Source organism: Squalius cephalus (assembly GCF_949319135.1).
Source record: "Squalius cephalus genome assembly, chromosome: 17".
Lineage (NCBI taxonomy): Eukaryota > Metazoa > Chordata > Actinopteri > Cypriniformes > Leuciscidae > Squalius > Squalius cephalus.
The window spans coordinates 33833462-33848611 of record NC_137138.1 but is presented as its reverse complement, the minus strand read 5'-3'; the positions used below and the strand labels follow the sequence as shown (position 1 = coordinate 33848611).

Sequence of the window (15150 nt, the reverse complement as noted above, 5' to 3'; positions counted from 1 at the left end):
TACGCACAGAACAACTTCCTGTCATTTTTCTAAGTAATAAAAAGACTTTGCTCAGATTTTTCAGGCATGTTAGATTTGGAATCTGGAATTTGGATCTCTTCAGAAAATTAATCGTCTGTTCTGCAATATTTTCAGTAAATATTTTTTTCTCCATTAGCGACATATTTGAGGACTCTTGCCCCAAACTCTTGCCATAGTGATGAGAAGTCTGAATCATTTCCATTTTTTACCAGAATCCAGTCCAATTAATCGGTTTGCAGTCGGTGAAGAAGGTAATGAAGTATTTGTCGTTTCTTACTTTTCGAATATCTGTACATTATCCGAATATTTTCATTTTGGAGAACTTTGAAGAAAGTTTTGCCACTAGAGGTCGCTATTTCAAAACAATAACAAAGGCGTAGCTTGATGACGCCGTGAATGAGCGTGGAATCATGGGATTTGCCGTCTTCACCTCCACAGCCAATGGGACTCGGGCAGAAATCATGTTCATGGGTGATCTAATGTAATAAAGTTTTATTAATGTTACTGTGGTCATTTTATTTTGCTGTTTTATTATGCATATATGCCACAGTCGCCGCTCCTTTCACTTTGTTGTTTGTTAATTTTACAATTAAAGTTACGTTTAACGTCCGCCTCCTTCCCTGAACTCTGTTACAGTTACATTTCATCACATTATTTTATTTTATTCTAATAAAACAGCCGCAAGTGTTGAATTACTACTCTTACAGGTCACTTTATTTGATGAATGAAAGTTGTGGGGTAACGCGGCGCTGTTTTACTTGGTCAAAACAATCATACTAAAATACATTTGAGAGTGTGAAAGTTATGTCATAACGTTGCTCTGTGCGTTCGCTCGGTGGCTGCTATGAGAAACTTATTTTTTATAACTGGATAAAGATTTTTAACCCTTTGGTCCTCTTTGTGTCGTGGTAAAAAAAAATCAATTAAATGAAAGTACTATATTTTAATTTGATAATGTTTTTTATTTTTTTTATGTTATGGTACTAAATTATATTTATGCTCTAGTTATAATCAATTTATTCACTTTATGAGCATGGACCTGAAAATTAAATTTCCAATTAAAACTGTCGTAAATCTTGAATTCTTGAAAATCTTGTAAAGAAGGCACAAGAAAAAAAAAAAATGCAAAAAAAGTTTGGAGCATAACCTGCTGAAAAGTTTGAGGTTGATATCTTAAAAAAATTTGATTTTGTTTGGGCGCAGCACCAAACGTTTTCCACTAGATGAAATTCGCATCCCATTCATTTCTAATGCGCTCATTTATGACGACGAACAATACAAGCGTGACTATTTCATTTTCGACCATTTCCATTTTCGAATCATGTCCATGATTTTCTTTTTTGTGTTCACAGACCAGGTGTGAAGACTTTTACCAAGTTTCGTACCATTCCGATTTGGTTCAAAAATGACCGAAGAGCACCAGAGATTTAAAGATTTTTTTTTTTTTAGATATTCGTTGCCAACGAAAATGAACAAGAATACAATCGGTGCCTTTGCACCTTCAATGCCTTGCTCCGATGATAAATGAATTTGGACACGTCTTACCTGACTCTCTTATTTAGTGATGGCAGACGGAGAGCCTGAGCGATGGAAATGGACTATCTGCCACTTGCCGTCTTTGCGATGCCAGATTCGCGTCTCCTCTGACTGGGCGGTGCATGGCATCCCGTTTGTGTCGAGATACTGCGTGATACGAATGTAGGCGATACAGGCGGCGTCCTCTCCGATCAGATGGATGTGAGGGTTCAGGATGGTAGTGTGAACTGGCTTGCTGTTCTTTGACCACACTGTTCAGAAACAAACAAACAAAACCACCTTTTTCATATAAAATCTCTAGAGAGGTGCTGCATACTGTATGGATAGAGATGCTTGGAGGATCTGAATCCTCACAGTGTGCAGTGTAATTAATAATCTTTCTTTCAACCAGTTTTTTCCCTGTTTAAATATCAAGGGGAAAGATAACGCAAGTGCTCCCTTTTCACACAGAACTTTGATTTGTGAAAATAATTGTAAAAATACCACTTGCCGAAGGTCTTTGAAACAATGCAGAACTTGTGCCACAAAGCATGTTTCAACAACATGATATGACTGACAAAATAAAAGCGAAAAGAGGAGGCGTGTTCTGGCGCAAACGTTCCCTGGTGCTATTTTGCAGTTTCAGAAAACAATTCCGCCACTGACCAGGAAAAACCTCGTCTAAAGTCAGTGGCGCGTTGCGCATGTTATTCAGATGCTATTTTAAGGGCGCATGCTTGGCCATAATCAATGTAGCGTGTGCACAACGCGCATACACTGATTCTCTCATCTACACAGACGCAGCAGTTTTCATTTTTAGAAAACCATACATTATTACAAGGAAAAATATTAACACACGAGGGAAATCATTGTTGTGTCCATGAAGATGTGGAAAAATAGGCATAAATCTAGCTTACACATTTACCCAAATTATTATACGCCTGTTTAACTGAAGCTAATTTGGGTGTGTTTCTCCATCCCCAATGTCACTTCTCTGTGTTTTACGGCCTTGATGAGAACGTCGGTCTCCTCGGCTGTGAACTGCTCCTGGCAAATCCGCCGTTATAATAGCAATCCGCCATGGAACAAGCGCGTCTGCTCTTAAAGGGAATGTGAGATGACGCTCTGATTGGTTTATTTCACGTTACGCCCAAACCACACCTATGAATAATGAAGCGACTTCAGACCAACACATTTTAGATTTGCGTCGGGCGCAAGAGTCATTTATCCCGCCGGTATAATAGCAACAGCACCCGAGATCCGCCCACAAAGTTACTTGCGTTTCGCGCTTGATACTTGTGTTTCAGATCGTTAAAATAGGGCCCAATGTTTAGAAACAAGATATTGATTAATGACAGTGGCCTTCTTGAATGTGATCCAGTCATTGTAATCCAAGAAAGAAAGGCTTCTATACCCCAACATATAGTGATACAGTAGTAGGCTATGTGAAGTATACAAAAGAGTTTTGTCTATGCTGGATATTTTCTTATTTTTTATTCCAAATATTTTGAATGATTGTCTGGATGTCACAATTGAACACCACATCACATACTGCTTTGACAAATTAGCTTTTTTCAATAAAGAAGTTATTTGTAAATTTGCATTTGATTAATATATTTATGTATAGTCATATAGGCATATGTTTCATCTTACAGTTTTCAAAGTAGAAGCGATGGAAGTCCAGGCCCTCCACCAGGTTTCCCAGGGCCTCGGGCTCAAACGCTGTAACGCTGGGATCACACATCTTCCTGCACACAAACATCACTTACTGGATCACTCACAACACAAACAGTGGTTCAAATATACAAACATACAGAATTATTTGAAGTGATTTGATAGTTTAACTAAACCATTATCGTCCTGCTGCATGTCTCGGACACAGCCGACTAATAAGATAATATATCATATTGAATAAAGTCTTTTTGACATTGATTTATTGGTTGTGGAGCTCTTTAAAACTTCATTTTATAACCAGCCTATGAAACTTGTGACAGGAAAAGAGATCCAGAACATCTGGAACGTTGAAACGATAACTTACTCTTTCATAAGCATGACAGGAGGCCATCTGCTTTTTAACATCACAGTTTTTTATTAAGTTACACAAGTTTAAGTGAGCCCAATCTCTAGTACTGCGTATCCATAGCACAAGTTCATGCTTTCAGTTTGCGTGCTCTAAATTTTTACGCAGAAATTACCTTTTACATGCATCTGATATGCATTTTTTTTTTGCATACATGATATGCACTTTTTGCATGCATATAATACAAACTATACACACCCAACCAATTCTACACAACGGGTAAATTTTAATTTACCATAAATGCACAATATCCTTATGTCCACAACAATTTTAGACCAATTGATACTTTGGATCACTGTTTTCTCTCAGGCAGTCTTTAAAACCATTTCAGGAAGGATTTTTTTATGTAGCTGACAGGTAGTGAGGCTGTATCTTGGTAACACTTGTATCTTGGCATCATTGGCACCATATTCTGAGTTTTAGTACAGCGCCACCTACTGTTCAAAAGAGTGTTTGTCCTAAAATTACAAAGGCCCAAAGGATTCCTTGGATCGTGCTGAATCAGGTGATATCAACACCTCTGCAATTTTGTCTATTCGCCATTTTCAATTTCAACATTAACTACAACATATTTTTAACGCTTTGATGTGCTGAAATGAAACTTGGTGCACATCCTCGGCACTGCGCTCCAAAAACACCGGAGAATTTGGGGAAAGGCAAAATTGACTAACAATCAACAATTGACGTTACAAAAAATATTTGCCTACATATTTTGTCAGGTTCTTACCCAATTTCATCTTGAGGCCACGCTTGACAAATTCTCCTGAATTAATTTTTCCAATCAAATCTATACGGATGCACAAATGGTCCAGTTTAAAGGTGTCAGGTGTTGTGTACCACAGGAAGAAGGAGAAAGTTTGACTTTAAATGCTGGGGCTTTTTCAGGTGGATTCTGATTGGCTGTCAATGATTCATTGTATCATTCATCAGCTGGAATAAAAAGCTTTATAGTTATTGTGATTACACTTTGTTTTGCAGTACATGTACTTACACTGTATCTACCCAAGAAAGTACTGGTAATATAAGGTAACTACGTGGGTTAAGGTTAGGTTAAGGGGTAGGCTCAGGGTTAGTACCTAGTTATTAGTTACCCAGTTATTGTAATTGATATAACAAGTACATAGTATGTAAATGCGGAACAGGACTTTAAAATAAAGTGCTACTGTTATTGTTATAGTTATCATCCTTGGTGTGAACAGGCCTTTAATACAGACATTAGAAAAGTGTTACAACTGTCCCCAGTCTCCATGTACTCCATACAGCACATTCATATTTAATAATTAGCAAATGCAAATGTTGAAGGACTGGATGAAAAACAAATGTTGCCCAAACTCACGTGTAATTCTCAAAGTCTCCATTGCTGATGGCTTCAATGAGTTGCTCAGTTACTTTGATGATTTCTTGCTTCCTCACTGCAAAGGAGAAAGTTCAATATTTTAAAGGTGGTTTTCATTGGGGCAGTTCGTGTTAGATCCCACTGTATAAGGGTAATTTTCTTTAAATGATTATTTACACTTAGGTTCACTTATTGTGAATTCACTTATTGAGTTGAAATTGAAATAAGTATAATCATTCTCTTTGCTAAGGATGTCAAGTTTGATAAAAGTACCTGATTAATAAATGAATGCGTAACCAACAATGGTCAATAAAAGTGACAACAGAAGGTTACACTTTATTTCCGATGGTCCACTTTAGACATTCTGCTAACTACTAATAAGTAACTCATCAACTACATGTCAACCGTCTCTCATTAGTGTTAGTAGACTGTTACGTGTTAGTAGAATAAGTTGACATGTATTTGCAAAGTTACTTATAGTTAGTAGAATGTCTTAAGTGGACCATCGGAGTAAAGTGTTACCTATTAGAATTAAAAATGCATCTATGAATAATCAGACCTAATGTAATTGAGTTCATGTGTGTTTATGCTAATATGAGAGGAAAGGGTACAAATTTGTGGGTACAGTTTGCAAAACTGTAAGAATTCGAAATTAAGATAAAGGTTTTATGAATATGTTGGCACGATTTGCTAAAATGAGAAATGAAACAGTTTACCAGTGTGTGAGCACTGCTGAGAACAGATTACATGATGGCAGAGGCTATTTACACCTAATGCATCATGATTAATGTTTTCGTTGAGCACAGGTTTCTACAGTCATTTTCAGCCATTTTCAGTGTTCGTGGACCTGTAAGTATTCTATCACCACAATGATGATGTGTGTTTAATGGACGAGTATATGCAAATGAGAACTGCATCATGAAGTCAGGATGGGGCTCATTTCAAAACAAGACATTTTTGGTGCATGGTAGCAATACTGGAAAATCTGATTTCTCACTTTATGTCTCATTTGCTTGAAATGTTTTGGGATGTTGAAAAACAGGACACTCTTAGCCCAGTTTAATGTGCAGAGATATTTCTTTTCCGATGGGCAGGCTTTAGGGACAAGCAACTTCCCAATAAAACAGTATCCGTTTAAGATTTAAATAAATATACACTGGATATATTCTTGTTATTATTGCGTATTGTTTTAATAATGTGCTACATTACACAGAAGTGTAAACAGTATCTGCCACAATTTTCTCTAAGTATAAAAAATATAATAAACACTATTTGCAGTTTGTGCAAAGAAATTACAACTATTTGCACTTAGTGTAATTAGCATCTGCTATTTACACTCTGCTATGAGTATATCTTTTCTTATTCTAATGAAAATTGCTGAAGTTCTGTCAGGTAGTTTTCAAGTCTTGCCATATATTCTCAATGGGACAGAAGCCTGGGCTTTGACCGTTTTAAGACATTCAGGTTCAGTCTTAAAGCAGGTCTTCCTCTAGAATTGCCCTATAATTGACTCCATCTGGATGGATGGATGGATGGATATGCGGATGGATGGATGGATTTACAGATGGATGGATGGATGGATATACGGATTGATGGATGGATGGATAGATGGATGGATGGATGGATGGATGGATGGATGGATATACAGATGGATGGATGGATGGATGGATGGATGGATGGATATATATATATATATATGGATGGATGGATGGATATGCGGATGGATGGATGGATTTACAGATGGATGGATGGATGGATGGATGGATGGATATACGGATTGATGGATGGATGGATGGATGGATATACGGATTGATGGATGGATGGATGGATGGATATACGGATTGATGGATGGATGGATGGATGGATATACAGATGGATGGATGGATGGATGGATTTACAGATGGATGGATGGATGGATGGATGGATGGATATACGGATTGATGGATGGATGGATGGATGGATATACGGATTGATGGATGGATGGATGGATGGATATACAGATGGATGGATGGATGGATGGATAAATATATATGGATGGATGGATGGATGGATAAATATATATGGATGGATGGATGGATGGATATACATATGGATGGATGATGGATATACAGATGGATGGATGGATATATACGGATAAATGGATGGATAGATGGATATACGGATGGATGGATGATAGATATACAGATGGATGGATGGATAGATAGATGGATGGATGGATGGATGGATAATACAGATGGATGGATAGATGATGGATGGATAGATAGATGGACATATGGATGGATGGATGAATAGATGGATAGAAAGATAGTCTCACCTCTAGTATCCTCATCTTCAATTGTGGTGTTGGTACTCTCTGATGATTCCTAGAAAGGATAGAATGCAGGGTTTTATTGTTAATTTCAAAGCCAGGATCACATAATGCAAGATCATAGTTGACCAGCTGCTTTCTCTGTGACTTCAAGAAAGAAAGAGTTAGTGAAAATCAGAGGTGTCAAGCTGCTGACTTGACATCAGTCCTGCAATAATGAATGTGTCAGATTTGCATCAACTTTACAGATGTGATGTAACATCAACATCAGCAAAAAGAAAGTCCAGCTCCATGGCAGCCATGTTTTGCTCATTGTTAGGTTGCCTTTAAAGGTTGCCAGTTGTGGCAGATTGTCAACAGGACGGAGCCTGTTTCACACTCACCATCAGCTGGGTGCTGGAACTGGACTTCCTTTTCTGGAAGAGAAATGAGAAGAGGTTAGACAGGAACAAACACTGAATCGACAGAGGGAGATGAGAGGTACAGTCGTGAATATGTGACTAAAGTCCAAAACAGTCCTCCTCTTTTTTGTGTCTATTCCTTGGCTTATAATGCTTAAGAAACCACTCATAGGAGTATCTGTATTGCTAACCTACATTCTTTCATCAAGAACTTGTTTCAGTATAACTTTTTGCAAAATATGAAATAGTCTACAGCAAGTAATATCACTGTAGTGACATTACAGGTGAAATGACCACTACTGGCCATTAAGTCCAAATAGAGATTTTCAGTAACTAATGATGTACATTTCAGTCTGTTCCATACATGACAGCAACCCTATGGTTTTAGAATAGTTGGAATATGGCACACAATTTGTATTGAAAGGAGAAGCCTGTGTAAGTAGATATGATGTATTTATTTATTTAGCATGAACTATTGCAATACTGCAAGTGATAATGGATTTCTGGAAGAGGGAGGGATAGGAAGGTCTAAGGACACCCATGGTAGCACAGGCAAAAGAAGTAACCATGGAGTAGCTGGAGGCATGACAGACCAATGGTGGACCCGAGGAATTGATGAGCCAGGTGGAAACAAGGGATCGATTGGTCAAGGTGGAGCCAAGGGAACGATTGGTCAAGGTGGAGCCAAGGGAACGATTGGTCAAGGTGGAGCCGAAGGATCGATTGGTCAAGGTGGAGCCGAGGGATCGATTGGTCAAGGTGGAGCCAAGGGATCGATTGGTCAAGGTGGAGCCAAGGGATCGATTGGTCAAGGTGGAATCATGGGATTGGAGGGCTGAGGTGGAGCCTAGGGAACTGGAAGGAACCAGCGGAGGAGGAAGGACCAGGAAGTCACAAGCCGGATGGGACCGGTGGAGAAGGAACAAATTTAGGGTGGGTTTCAGGGTGGAAACTAACTCCTGGGAGGACAGTTCAATGAGCGCTGACTCTGGAACGGAAATGGCCTCTGCCTCTAGCTAAGGGGGTTCGTGGCTGGTGTGGGCTCTTCAGCTGCACTGTAAATGGTGTATTTCATGGTGTCCTCTAGAGTTATCAAAAAGTACAGACTTTGGCATCAAGTCGGTACTGAAATTTAAAAATGTGACATACCAGCATTTCCCTTTAGCATTTTGAGTGCAGTTGAAAGGATTCTTAAACACCTCTGATTGGCCATTGTGTTCAGGTGCTCAACATATATGTCTCTGATTGGCTACAATGATCAACAATGACATATTTGACGCTCTTCACAGAGCGCTTACATAGTTATACATGGGAGCATTTAAAATTAGGCGTCTATCAGCGGATCCCTAATATATCCACTGATAGACAGATCTGCTAATAGACGCCTCTTTCAAACGCTCCCGTGTGTAACTGTTTGAGTGCTCGATAAAAGGCGTCAAAGACAACATATTTTTGAAGCATTGATCATTTTAGCCAATCAGAGACATATAGGTTGAGCATGTGAACACAGTGGCCAATCAGAGGTGTTTAAGAATCCGTTCAACAGTGCTCAAAATGCCAGAGGGAAATGTAGGTCACATTTTTAAAATTCCATTACTGACTTGGTACCGAAGTCTTTACTTTTGACAACTCTAGTTCCTTCTGAGGTTGAATTTTGGATGTAAATAAAGAAATGTGGGGTAGCTTTAAGGGTGGGACTCATGAAAAAAAAATGTTTTTGATAAAACATTATTTAGAGATATGTGCGTCTTTCATGCTTTATTAAAGTCTCCTCTGTACTGGACAACATAAAACCACTGTAAGCACCACTTTAAGATGTAAATATAACTGCAAACTGCAGCTATCCAGATTCAAGTGATGTAGGGCCTTTATGTCAATGATCATTCTGGGCAGATTGGCCACCAAACTTGATGCCTTGGGTTTTTAACAATCCATTTGTCATGGAGGTCAATGACTTTTTGACAAATCGCCCTCAGACTGTTAGACTAGGCCCTCACACTCAGCATGGGCACCCCACAGGGCTATGTGCTGACTGAGCCCCCTTCTCTATGCTCTCTACACTCATGACTGTGTCCCCACCCATGCTACAAACACAATTATTAAGTTCACAGATGACACAACTGTTGTTGGACTTATCTCAGGAGAAGACGAGACAGCTTATAGGGATGGAGTTCAAAGATTGGCAGTGTGGTACTCAGACAATAGTCTCATATTGAACTCTTTAAAAACAAAAGATCTCATAATAAAATTCTAGAAGAGCAGCGCATTTCTCAAGCCTGGTCCCTGCTTTCAGGTTTCTGAGCATACATATCTCCACAGATCTCTACTGGGCTACCAACACCACCGCAGTAGTGAAGAAGGCACAGCCAGAGACTCCACTGCAGGGAAAACGGCTGGTATCCTTCTATCATTGTTCCTTTGAGAGTGTGCTGACGTACTGCATCTCTGTTTGGTATGGCAACTGCTCAGCAGCGGACAGGAGAGTCCCCCAGAGGGTCATCAGTACAGATCATCGGATGCCCACTTTCCTGACTGGAAGACTTATTCAGCTCTCGTTTTCTAAGTAGAGCAGCTACCATACTGAATCCTAACATATCATTCCACCATGACCATGGATCCGTTTTTTCCGGCTGCCCTCTGGTAGGCGTTTCAGGTACAGAGTATCACAGACATACATACTCGAGAACAGTTTCTACCCCAGAGCCATGCAAGAACTAAATTCTGTCAAACACTGGCTTTTAAACTCTCAACTGCACTTTGAATGGACATACTTCAATTGCACGGTACATGGTACATATGGCCATTACAAGTTAACGATGAGCAATATTCTAACATGCATTTCCTCACTTCATTTGCCAAAGTTATTGTATTGTATTGTAAATGTGCTATACTTATTGTGTCATAGTTATACCTATTGCTGTTGTCCTGTTATGAGCAGATGCACTGTAAGGTTTGCTATCTCACTTCATTGTACTCTATTCAATGAGAATAAAAGGGATTTGGAATTGGAATGTTTTGCAAAATATTTAGGCTTTCTCAGAAACACTGAAAAAAAGGAACAATGGACTCAATTTCAAGACAGCTGGGCAATATACAAGGGAGGTAGTGGCACAGATTTGGTGATTAAGTCCTTGCAAAGCGAGCAAAATACCAATCTTTCTTCAGAGGCAGTGGCATCAAGAGCTGCCACAATCGCAGTTAAAGGCAAAAATCATTTAACAAACCAGTTTACCTTCGCTAAAAGGATGAGAGGAGGTGCAAAGTGGATGTATGGTGTTGTCAGACAAAGAATTGGAGGACAGGACTTTAATCTCACACACCAACATAGTGTCGGCCCAGATCCGGCCCACATCTGGTACATGTGCAGATGTGGGCCGGATCTGGGCTGACACTATGTTGCTGTCTGGGATATGATATGGCCAAAAAATAGTGAAAGTAAAGCTTTTCCAAAATCAGCTGTAATGTTTTGTTCCTGTGTGTTTTCAATAAATCGGTTATGTGAATGATTCAACGACTCGCTCACAAACACACAAAAACAGTCAAAAGTGAAGTGAACTGTTGTCTATGATATAATATAATATAACATAACGTAAAAAAATATAATAACATAAGTTATCCATTGTGTAAATTAAAGGCTTAAATCTGATTTCCACCCTACCTTCACACCATCTGTCTTCTTGCTGACGCCACTCTTTCCTCCTGATGAGACAAAGAAAAAGAGTGAAATTGCTATAAGAAAGGGCACAAAAGCCCAGAAAAGCATAGTGAGAGGCATAGCACTGCTCTGCTCTGTTCTCCAACTCAAGTTTGGCTCTGGAGATCTGTTGACTTTTTAAAATAGGAGCTGGGAGTTTCCAGCATACATAATCACACACTCCCACACTCCAGGAGCTGCTCACTTTTAATGGCTGCTCAAAACACACAAATAATCAGGAACTGTGAGTGAATACGAAATGTTAAACCCATCTAATTCAAAAATCAAAATACATTTGAAAATAATTTAGAAAAATCACTCAAGATATAGTCCAAAAATGGAAGATTCGTGATAGCTGAAATTAGTCAGACTTTTATTGAAACTATTATTGGATGGGTATTTTCTCACCTTCTATAGGAAACTAGAATTATCAGTCTTGGTCATGCTTGACCTACATCTCAGTTTGAATGTTCACATTGAATAACAGACAGAGGTACTAAACACTAAAAATGCACTGCTGACTCAAGCCAGTATGTTTCCACTGAACATTATCTTAAGTAGTGGAGAATGAGCGCTCTGGGTAAAAATAGACCGAATGTGATGAATGATCAAGAGTGTTTGGGAGTGATAGAATAGCCTATGCAAAAGCTACGGCTGCTAAACTTGAACAGGTGGAGCTATCTATTTTAGTTTAGATATAGCTGACCTTTTACAGACCCTCACCCACATGACATACACTCCCATAAGGAACAGAATACTTAAAAAAGAAAATAATTCTCAGACTGGATCGGATTAAGGTGTCGTGGCGCCCCTGAATCTGCGGCATCTACTACATGTTCACTCTAGAGTTCATTTTGTTGATCCTGGAACAACATTCCTGATGGAAAATTCAATCCTAACCCTATCCCTACCCCTGAACCAGTTATTCCTAAAATCAGAGGGAAATGATAGATGAATAACACTGATGTAGAAGCAAATAACCCTGGTTTTCAACCTAAACTTGACATGAACTATAAACGTGTCCCTCAAATCTGATTGGTTGTTTGAAATGTTGTTCAGGGATCAACAAAGCTGTTGAAATCAGTGAAATCAGGTTCTGCTTCACCCCATGATCTCCTACTATTTGAAAACATGTTTAATGGACATGCATGGTGCCTGTCCACATAAATAAAACATTTAATAAATGCAACTTCACATTGCAACAATGTGACTTAAAATGAATTAATTTCAGGTGATTGTGACTTTAAGGTGCGCTCACATATACCTTTGCGCGGCAAAATTCTGTGGGTGCAATTCAGTCATCTCAAATAGGAAGGGACACCTGAGGCGAAAAATGTCCCTGCATGGATTTCCCATCGGATTCGAGATAGTTGAACATGTAAATTCACTGCGTTTACTCATATAAAGCTGCTTAGCTAGGATGTGACATCTGAATAAGCAATTCTTCACTATGAACAATGGAACTATTTTGCCTGCAAAATTTTGAAGTTTGACTAATGTGACTGTGCACTTACACCTGAAAAATTGAGAATGTATCTAAAGAAAAACTTCTTGTCATTTAAACCCCAGCATCTGCAAACTGGCCTTTGCCAGGGTCCCATATTTGGGTTTACATATGACGAGAGGATTACAGATGCTGGGTTTCTGAGGTCATGCCAGTGGTGAAGGTCTATGCCTGAAGCAATAAGTTAACTCTCAGTGAACAGGCATTGGATCAGGCATCCCATGCACATATTGTAGGACTGCTGCAACCACTCAACTGGAAATAAACATTTATTTAACATAACATTTTTCATCTGTCTAGCAGAATCACAGTTTAGACAGAAAGACGTGTATAGTAAAAATGTTATAGTTTTATCTAGATACATTATGAGCCATAGCAGTTTTACCGTCATCTCACCACCAGAGGTCATCTGTATATTGAGTGTTTGAAACCTTGCATCTCACAAGGGTTTCCCATTCATTAATCAGACTCTATATACAGTAGATCAAGATGGAGTGAGATAACCCCTTCATTCATTTCCTCTGAATAGCAAAATTGTTTGAGATTTAGTCAGTCGTAACACTATTATCTTATCTAATTTCGTGTCTCTGGAAAATCTATGACATTTTATTATGTTGAATATCAAAGGTTTTTGTGTCTGTTTGTTAATGAGGGATAATATTGTTTTCATTTTGAAGGGAAAAGATGAAAGCAAAGCTTGGGGTAAGATGCCCAAAATTGGCACAGTAGCTCACTGTTATTAGTGTTTTTATTTTTTATTTAACACTTATTGTAATTAATGGGCTTGTTATTCAATAATTCCATTGAATTTAGTTAAATGTACATTCAAGACATTCATTAAAACCTATAAGCTTTGAGTGTTATAATTTAATTTCAATTCACTGTGTTGCTATTATGACTTAAATAAATTTAAATATGAGCAATTAAATATTTATATATTCATATACCTTTATTTATGTCCTTGAATAATGTACCTTTCAGATGAATCTCTTTTATTGGGATTGTGCCTTGTCTGTCATCAGTTATTCACTTATTCGACTAAATTGTCAAAACATAATTTTAAATAAAATAGTTGGTTAAATATTTTATATGAATTTTAAGACCTGCTAAAAATAAAATGATTTTGTATTATGTCCTCAGATATGTAAAACCATAGAATTAAAATCTTTCTTTTTCACATGACTGTATGACAATGACACTATTTTATTTTTAGAGCTGCTTTACAGCAGAATTGAACTCTGTGTATATAAATAAAGGTGACTTGACTCTGCACAATTCCTTTACTGTATTAGAAATGCAGGTTTCTTTCTACTATGATCTTGGACATTAGGCACCGTTGTTGAGCATGTTTGGATAGTTAGTCTAGACTGCTGTGTGTTTCATCACTCGGACAGTTCTTGGACTGTGTTTGATAAGATGACATGGCTTGGACAGATATGCCAATGATTAGAATTTGTTTGTTCAATTTTCCAAATGCTTGCAAATGGCCAGACTCATAAGCATCAGCCATCTTTCAGTAAAGGGCCTCAAACACAACAAGATTTTCAAGCATCTCTACAAACCCTCATTGAAGCGTGAATCAAAACAGTTCCTGATCATGACGTACTCATACACACTCATTTGACACAGGGTAGAAACAAAAACAGTAGATAACAGAAATATAATATTTCGAGTCACCTGAGAAGTTTCTGGTGGCCAGCATAGTAGTGAGAATAGCTCCCTGAAGGCAAAAACACAGGATCTTTTAGCAAACGTTCCTCAGTAACAGTGGTGTTGTGTTATCAGAGTTACAGTATGAAAAATTCTGAATTTATTAATCGGCTCACTTTTAATTCGCAAGTAGGAATTGGCTTTTAATTTTTTCCGTAAAACTTTCAAACAAGATCACAGACAGTAACATAGTGTCGGCCCAGATCCGGCCCACATCTGGTATGCGTGGAATCCACATGTACCAGATGTGGCCCGGATCTGGGCCGACACTATGTTGCTGTCTGGGATTTGTCAAGCCAAACAAGACTAACTTTATTTTTCAGGTATTTTTATTTTTTTTATTTTTTTGACTTCATTTTTATTTGTATTTCGGACTTTAAAATTCTGCATCTTGTATGCTACCTCTGCTAGACACTGATTTGGAATTTTCTGATTTGGAATCTGCTAGACCAGGGGTGCCCAACCCTGCTCCTGCCGATCGACTGTCCTGCACAGTTTATCTCCAACCCTAATCAAACACACCTGAAGCTACCAATTAAGGTCTTCAGGATCACTTGAAAATTAAAGGCAGGTGTGTTTGA

The 15150-nt window shown here is 38.4% G+C and overlaps 1 protein-coding gene across 2 annotated transcripts in view; it reads right to left on the bottom strand.

Annotated features, from left to right (window-relative positions):
* camk2a (calcium/calmodulin-dependent protein kinase II alpha) overlaps window positions 1–15150 on the bottom strand; it is a 65668-nt gene that overhangs the window by 3148 nt on the left and 47370 nt on the right. Inside the window, exons 12-18 of one of the 2 annotated variants that reach the window (XM_079846524.1) lie at window positions 14537–14579; window positions 11320–11360; window positions 7644–7676; window positions 7267–7315; window positions 4953–5028; window positions 3190–3284; window positions 1567–1808 (exon numbers count right to left, since the gene is read on the bottom strand). In XM_079846524.1, coding sequence (XP_079702650.1) covers window positions 1576–1808; window positions 3190–3284; window positions 4953–5028; window positions 7267–7315; window positions 7644–7676; window positions 11320–11360; window positions 14537–14579 — 570 coding nt within the window. In that variant the 3' untranslated portion in view covers window positions 1567–1575. The remainder of the gene's footprint in view (window positions 1–1566; window positions 1809–3189; window positions 3285–4952; window positions 5029–7266; window positions 7316–7643; window positions 7677–11319; window positions 11361–14536; window positions 14580–15150) is intronic. The other variant, XM_079846525.1, reaches the window with a different exon arrangement.